This window comes from Cervus canadensis, chromosome 25 (assembly GCF_019320065.1).
Source record: "Cervus canadensis isolate Bull #8, Minnesota chromosome 25, ASM1932006v1, whole genome shotgun sequence".
Lineage (NCBI taxonomy): Eukaryota > Metazoa > Chordata > Mammalia > Artiodactyla > Cervidae > Cervus > Cervus canadensis.
Genome location: NC_057410.1, coordinates 53,272 through 61,918, shown reverse-complemented (window position 1 = coordinate 61,918; position 8,647 = coordinate 53,272). Strand labels below are relative to the sequence as shown.

At 39.0% G+C, this 8,647-nt stretch overlaps 1 protein-coding gene across 1 annotated transcript; it reads right to left on the bottom strand.

Annotated features, from left to right (window-relative positions):
- Window positions 1-7,186: 7,186 nt before the first annotated feature.
- Window positions 7,187-8,125, bottom strand: LOC122427502 (olfactory receptor 6C2-like). Its single transcript, XM_043447036.1, has one exon. The coding sequence runs from the start codon at window positions 8,123-8,125 to the stop codon at window positions 7,187-7,189; it is 939 nt and encodes a 312-aa protein (XP_043302971.1).
- Between the last annotated feature and the right edge of the window lie 522 nt (window positions 8,126-8,647).

Sequence of the window (8,647 nt, the reverse complement as noted above, 5' to 3'; positions counted from 1 at the left end):
GGAGAAGGTTCCGTGTGCACTAGAGAAAAAGGTGAAGTTGTTGGTTTTGGGGTGAAATGTCCTATAAGAATATCAATTAGGTTTAGCTGGTCCATTGTGTCATTTAAGGTTTGTGTTTCCTTGTTAATTTTCTGTTTAGTTGATCTATCCATAGTTGTGAGTGGGGTATTAAAGTCTCCCACTATTATTGTGTTACTATTAATTTCCTCTTTCATACTCATTAGCGTTTGCCTTACATATGGCGGTGCTCCTATGTTGGGTGCATATATATTTATAATTGTTATGTCTTCTTCTTGGATTGATCCTTTGATCATTATGTAGTGTCCTTCTTTGTCTCTTTTCACATCCTTTATTTTAAAGTCTTTTTTATCTGATATGAGTATTGCAACTCCTGCTTTCTTTTGGTCTCCGTTTGTGTGGAATATTTTTTTCCAAGCCCTCACCTTTTAGTCTGTATGGTCTCTTGCTTGAGGGTGTGTCTCTTGTAGACAGCATATTATGGCGGTCTCGTTTTTGTATCCAATTCAGCAATCTTTTTGTTCCTTTTGGTTAGGGCATTCACCCATTTACATTTAGGGTTTAGTTGATAGGGTGTGGTCCGTTGCATTTACTCTTGTTGTTTTTGGGTTCAACGTTATACAACCTTTCTTGCATTTCCTGTCGAGAAGATCCTTTAGCATTGTTGAAGAGCTTGGTTTGGTGGGTGCTTGAATTCTCTCAGCTTTTGCTTATCTGTAAAGCTTTTGAATTCTCCTTCCATATCTGAATGAGATCCTTGCTGGATACAGTAATCTAGGTTGTAGGTTATTCTCTTTCATTACTTTCAGTATGTCCTGCCATTCCCTTCTGGCCTGGAGGGTTTCTATTGATAGATCAGCTGTTATCCTTATGGGGATCCCTTTGTGTGTTATTTGTTGTTTCTCCTTGTTGCTTTTAATATTTGTTCTTTGTGTTTGATCTTTGTTAATTTGATTAATATGTGTCTTGGGGTGTTTCGCCTTGGGTTTATCCTGTTTGGGACTCTCTGGGCTTCTTGGACTTGGGTGGCTATTTCCTTCTCCATTTTAGGGAAGTTTTCAGCTATTATCTCCTCGAGTATTTTCTCATGGCCTTTCTTTTTGTCTTCTTCTTCTGGAACTCCTATGATTCGAATGTTGGGGCGTTTCACATTGTCCCAGAGGTCCCTGAGGTTGTCCTCATTTCTTTTGAGCCTTTTTTCTTTTTTCCTCTCTGCTTCATTTATTTCCACCATTTTATCTTCTATCTCACTTATCCTATCTTCTGCTTCCGTTAGTCTACTCTTGGTTCCCTCCAAAGTGTTTTTGATCTCATTCATTGCATTATTCATTTTTAATTGACTCTTTTTTATTTCTTCTAGGTCTTTATTAAACATTTCTTGTATCTTTTCAATCTTTGTCTCCAGGCTATTTATCTGTAACTCCATTTTGTTTTCAAGATTTTGGATCATTTTTATTATCATTATTCTAAATTCTTTTTCAGGTAGATTCCCTATCTCCTCCTCTTTTGTTTGACTTGGTGGGCATTTTTCTTGTTCCTTTACCTGTTGGGTATTTCTTTGCCTCTTTCATCTTTGTTTAGATTGCTGTGTCTGGAGTGGGCTTTCTGTATTCTGGAGGTCTGTGGTTCCTTTTTATTGTGGAGGATTTACCCCTTCGGTGGGGTTAGACGATTGGCTTGTCAAGGTTTCCTAGTTAGGGAAGCTTGCGTCAGTGTTCTGGTGCATGGAATTTGATTTCTTCTCTTTGGAGAGCAATGGAGTGCCCAGTAATGAGTTTTGAGATGGGTCTATGTGTTAGGTGTGTCCTTGGGCAGCCTGTATGTTGACGTTCACGGCTATGTTCCTGCATTGCTGGAGAATTTGCGTGGTATGTCTTGCTCTAAAACTGATTGGCTCTTGGGTGGTGGTTGGTTTCAGTGTAGGTATGGAGGCTTTTGGACGGTCACTTATTACTTAAGTTTCATGTAGTCAGGAGTTTTCTGGTGTTCTCAGGTTTTGGGCTTAAGTCTCCTGCCTCTGGATTTTAGTTTTATTCTTCCTGTAGTCTCAGGACTTCTCCAACTATACAGCCCTGATAAGAAAACTTCTAGGTTAATGGCTAAAAGATTCTCCCCCGTTAGGGACACCCAGAGAGGTTCACAGAGTTACATGAAGAAGAGGAGAGGGAGGAGGGAGATAGAGATGAGCAGGAGGAGAAAAAGGGGGACTCAAGAGGAGAGAGACAGATCTACGCAGCTGTCTCTTCCCAGAGTGTTCTCCGTAGCCCAGTCACCTACAAAGATTCACAGAATTGGATTGGGAAGAGAGGGGAAAGGAGGACATAGAGGTGTTCTGAGGTAGAAAACAGAGAGTCAAGATTGGGAGAGAATAATCTTCGGTTTAAAAATAGGGCTTCTCTTCTTTTTTTTTTTGTAAGGTTATAGTGTATTGAAAATGAAAATTAAGGAGTAGTAGAGGAGTACTAGAGGACTTTAAAAGAAATAAGAGGAAAAGAAAAATAGAAAATAGAAGAGAAAAAGGAAAGAAAAAGAAAAAGAAAAAAAGAAGAAAAAAGAAAAAAAAAGAAAAAAAAAATTTTTTTTTCCCCTAATTAAAAAAATCGTAAAAATCTATGAAAATGAAAGTTAAGGAGTAATGGGGGAGTAATAGGGGATTTTAAAGGAAAATAAAAGAGAAAAAATAAAAAATAAAAAAAAGAAAAAAAAAGAAAAAAAAAAGAGAAAAAAGTAAAATTATATCTAGGAGTTTCTCTAGAGCTGTTGCAGTCAGTGTGGGTTCGGCTCAGTTTCAGATAGCTCCTCGTTCCAGCTTACACTTCTCGGTATCTACAGGCCCCTTACGGTGTAGTCGGTGTTTTCTAGAGGGATTTTAATCTGTTGCACCAGTCCCTTCTGAGGCGGTTCCCTTTGTTTATTTGGCTTCTGTTTGCCGGTCTCTTCAGAGCCTCATTTCCGCCCTGACACAGGCGGGCAGAGGTGGACTCTTATTCAGGTAGCTAGTTCCGTAGCTCTGCGGGGCAGGGAGGGGCTGACGCTGCGGGGACGGGCTTGAGCCGCGGGGACAGGCTGGCGCTGCCGGGAGGGGCTGACGCTGCTTTCTCCGTCTGCGCTGCTCAGGCTCCCGGCTGCTCTATATGGAGCGTACCCCGCGCTGCGCGAGGTTCCAGCCCTCGGGTGTTCCACAAAAGCGCGGAAGGAAAAGCTGCGCCTGCTCTCTGTGCCTTCCCCGTCAGAGCGGTCCAGGCAGCCAGGGGCTTGATGGGCGCACTATCCCCAGGTGTGGCACGCCCACTCCCTTCCGCGGACCCAGTTTCAGTTTCCGCTGGCGCCAGTCGGGCGCGCGCGCCTTCTGCCCTCCGCGTCCCCAGCCCCAGTCCCCGCCCGCGCCGGTCGGGTGCCTGCGCCCTGTGTCTTGCCGCGACCTTCCCCTCCCCCCTGCCTCCTGCCTCTGGCGGGGCTGGGCGGTCCGCAGCCTGCGAGCTCTTCTCTGGATTTTCTCGGTCTCTTTGTTCTGCGAACGGCCGGCAGTGTGTTCCGGCCGGTTAATTTACTCTCTCTCCTTTGGTCTCCCACAGTTCAAGTTGGCACCTCACAGAAGCTCCCTCCGATTGTCCTCAGGGCACTCAGGCCCGGACCCTAGCCCAAGCAAGGCCGCCTAAGATTCCCTTCCTGGGACGGATCTCCATCCTTAGCTCTTTGGTCTCACTTTTAATCTTTTATATTTTGTCCTACCTCCTTTCGAAGACCATGGGCTGCTTTTCTGGGCGCCTGATGACCTGAGCTAGCGATCAGAAGTTGTTTTGCGAAGTTTGCTCTGCGTTCAATTATTCTTTTGATGAATTTGTAGGAGAGAAAGTGGTCTGCCCGTCCTACTCCTCCGCCATCTTGGCTCCTCCTCGGGACACACACATTTGAGGACAGTAATCCCCTTTACCTGAAAAAGCAATGAGCTATTTCTTTCTGCTTCATCCAAACTCTGTCTCTAAATTTTTTTTTAAAGTCATCTTAGCACTAATGTTTTTTTTTTAATTTATTTTTTTATTGAAGGATAATTGCTTTATAGAATTTTGTTGTTTCTGTCAAACCTCAATGTCAGTCAGCTGTAGGTATACATATATCCCCTCACTCCAGTGTACAGAGGATAAGTTTTGGTGTTAAGAAAGTGGTGATATACGACTGTCTTCACTCTTTCCTCTCTCAATTTGTATTGCTTTATTTCTATTATGAAGCATTCTTTTGTGTTTTAAAATTTCATAGCTTCAAAAGTGTGAAGGGTATATGTTCACACTGTAGTCACATTGCTAAATAATACATTTGTGTGTGAGTCTGTGCATGGGTGTGTTTGTGTGTGTATGCACTCAGTCATGTCTAGTTCTTTGTGACCCCAAGGACTGTAGCCTGCCAGGCTCCTCTGTCCACGGAATTTTTCAGGCAAGAATATTGGAGCAGGCTGCCATTTTCTATTCCAGGGGATCTACCCGATCCAGGGATTGAACATGCGTTTCTTGTGTCTCCTGCATTGGCAGGCAGATTCTTTACCATTGTGCTACCTGGGAAGCCCAAATAACACATTTTATATTTTTCAATTAAAACACCCTACTATATTTTTATAGTTATGTTGTCATTGTTAGAAAATGATTTATCACTATTGCTGAAGACCATTTCATGCATTAGTGTTTTAACTGATGTTTTTTAAAAAATTTATACATGTATACTTTTAAAGAGTTTCCTTGAAGTTACACTTCTATTATACTGGAGAGGTTGTGCCATATAGTGGAATAGACATATACATTGGAGGTGAATGCTACTGGGTACAAATAATATTCTCCAGCAATTACTAGCAATACATAGCTTTGCTAAATCTATTCAAACATATTTTGTAGAAAAACACATGTAAATAAAAATTAAACTTTAAAAATAATAAAGATGGTTGCCAGTGGAGGAATGGGAATGAGAAATGGGCATACAAGAGAAAAATAAAAAAAAAAAATAAGGGAATGGGAATATCTAAAGATGATTATTATACAGCAAGAACCAAGAGAAATGACTTTCAACTGTCTACACAGAAGAAAGAAATGGGACTCATTAAACTTCAATTTTGCCGTTCCTGAAAAATTTACCTAGGAGACATGGTTTGAGAATTAGCAAACATATCTTATGTGAAAAAGTTTATTACTCTTATTGTATGATTAGCATTGCTTTCAGTGAAAAATGTGAAAAGATTTTAAAATTAAAAGATGTGTGGGACACTGTGTTATGAATAAATTGTTTTTTGATTTCACAAAATTACACTCATTCTCTCCATATGATTCTTATTCAAAGTTAGAATTTTTATATATATTCTCTTTCTGAAAGTTTGGTCCTTCATGTTTTACATAGGATTTATTCAACTAATATTTCTTTAAAAAACAATACTGATCATGTTTGTCTTCACAGGGATTCGTATGCACACTGAACAGATAACAGTAATACTTGAGACAGAATAGATGGGAAATTCATGAATTTAGGGGAAGCATAGTGTCTGTGGAAATTAGATAGCAAAGATGGCTTGCTCTCTCTGTATCTGCACCTCTGCAATGTGTGTCCCGGCTGCTTCCATGCACAAGTGATTCTGCCTTTCTCCCTTGAATGCTGGTTGGTCCTGTGACTTGCTTGACTAATAGAATGTGTGATGTAGAAGGGATATGTGTCTTGGACTCCAGAGTCCTTGCCTGCTTCTGCTCTCTCCCTCAAGATCTTACCATGTGAACAATTGTCAGCTGGAAGATAAAACATCATCTGGAAGAGGGTTCATTTATCTTAGTAAGGAGTCATTCAGCTTCTAAAGTTGTGAGTGAGGCCCTATCTGACAACAAGACCTGGTCATCTTTAGTGACATTCGTATAAAGAAACCCAGCCAAGATAAGCTAACATCTGCTCAAACAGACAGAAACATCCCACTGACTCAGAAGCTCAGGCTTTAAACCACTGATTTGGGGATGATTTGTCATTGCATAATAACTAACTGCAGCACATGACAGGTGTCCTATGAGGGGCTCCACACAGAAAACTAAGGAGGGACACAAGAAAGGAAATCTTTGTAAGAGGTGATGCCTTGAGCATAGGTCTAAAAATGAAAGTCACAAACATTCCAGTCTGGACCATTGAAGTTTCTGGTGAGAAATGCAAAAGATGGTAAAGTATAAAATAAACAATTGTAGAACATCTTTCTTTGAGAAATATTAGTGAAGGCTACACCTTATGTTTTTTCAATGTTAAAGATAATCTTTGCCTTTATATTGAATTCCTTGTCTGTAATACAAAGTTTCCTTGTACTTACAGATTTCATTTTCTTAATGTCTAAAGACTTTAATTTGCTGAGATTTGCTGGCTCCTATTGGCTTAATTATCTATATTTAGGACTTGTATTGTATTATGTGTTTCAGCACTAGTCTTGCTTTATTATAAAATGGATGGTTTTATGAGTTTAATTTCTCAGTAGATTTTAATAAAATCACTGACACCCCACTAATGAATTAAAGTAGAAGCTTCTTCACTTGAGAGAGAATCCAGTGAATCTAAACTCTAAATCTTTGGACTTTAAACTTTCTTTTATAAGGTAGATGTGGATCTCATATTTTCCTCTCTGGCAATAAAACCCTTTCCTTTTTGCTCAAACTAATCTGTCTTCAGCAGTTAATTCCTGCTTGAGAAGAGCAAATGTAATCATTTATATATATATATACATACGTACATATATATATATATGCTTTTTGTCTGTTTACCTTTAAAGCAAGACAATGGATACTATGACTCTATTAATATTCCCATCAGTTCAAGATTTCAATTTTTTTTGCACACACAATTTAATAGTTATTTTATTGATCTTAGCCAGACTAGAGTTTAGGTAAGTCCCTTCTCCTAGAAGTATAATTTCATATTCTTTTGATATGAGATGTCATCCTACAGAAAGTTTATTTTCAATAGAAGTTGAAATGGTGCAACTTGTTTATTGCAACTGGCATTGAAAAGATGGTCTTGGATCTGAGATTAAATAATAACAGTGGTATAAGAAAGTTAATATAAACAGACAATAGACCAGGGTACATTAATTAAGGTATGAAGATTATGACATTAAGGACAAATGCTCTTTTTAAATTCATATTTTATGCTTAGTTTCAACCTTCTTTTACTTCCTTGAAATCAATGAAATTCTTTTGATTAAGTCGGTTAAAGCTTCTTTCACTTGCTTGTTCCTCAGGCTATATATAACCGGGTTTAACATGGGGGCAACTGAAGTAGCGAGCACTAACACACCCTTATTAATTGTCACTTCATCTTTTGCTGAAGGTTTGACATAGATAAAGATACAACTGCCATAGGTGATAGAAACCACAATCATATGAGAAGAACAGGTAGAAAAGGCCTTCATCTTTTGCTGGGCAGAAGGGAACTTTATAATGGTCTTGATGATGTATGTGTATGACAGAACTACACACAGAAATGTTCCAATATCAGTCAGCACAGCAAGGGCAACAACCATCTGTTCTATGAACCATGTGTCTGAACAAGAGATCTTTAGCATAGGAGAAGCATCACAGAGAAAATGGTCAATGACATTATAGTCACAGAATTCCAGATTTAAGCCCAGGCAAAGTGGTGGAAATATGACCAGCCAACCTGCTATCCAACAGCAAATAACAAGTCTTCCACAGATTCTACTGTTCATGATGGTTGCATAATGTAAAGGTTTGCAGATGGCCACATAGCGATCATAGGACATGATGGCCAGGAGAAAAAATTCTGTTACTGCAAAAAGGAAGATAAAAAATAGTTGACTGACACAGGCATTATAGGAAATAGTTTTGTCCCCAGTTGATAAGCTGTATAAGAATCTGGGAATGCAGACTGTTGTGAATAAGGTTTCTAAAAAGGAGAAGTGTTTGAGGAAAAAGTACATGGCAGTTTTAAGGCGAGAGTCTACTAAAGTGAGTATAATGATGGTCAGATTCCCAGTTACACTCAATAAGTAGGAGACAAGCAGAAATATAAAAATCAGAACCTGCATTGGAGGGTCATCTGTCAGTCCCAGGAGTATGAATGTAGGTAATGATGTATTGTTTCTCATTGCTGACTTCTATTTCTTCTCAAGCTCCTCAGAAAGTCAAGTGACATTGGACGGAGAAAACGTGTATGAAATTAAGAGGCCATGAACATTGGGTAAAAAATAAAATCCAACCAATGCAACAAATATTCATTTTATTCTTTGACTTGACAATGACTGATCATAACTCTGGGATTCTCAGGTCTTTTAATGTGCATTATGTTTATAAGTATCTTCAATATCATGGTTTTCTGAAATAAGTTTGTTCTACTGTTCATATTTTTAGATCTCCTTGCATGCTCTTGAATCTCTATTTTTCAATTCACCGTCTTCGACTGTCTGAAATGCATTTAGCTAATAGAAATAGAAAGGATCATCTATGTGACATGATTTTTTGTTTATTATAATATTATTTTTCTCCTATTAATTCTTTACTACTCCCAAGTTTGAATGAACTCACAAGCTGCTTAAAATTTTGGTTCCTGTTAAATGCAAATAAATGGCTGAGCTTGACGTTTTATACAGAGTCTATATGCCATAATGTGC

Coding starts and splice junctions, on each gene's coding strand:
- LOC122427502 (XM_043447036.1), bottom strand. CDS start 8,125: ATGAGAAACAATACATCATTACCTACATTCATACTCCTGGGACTGACA.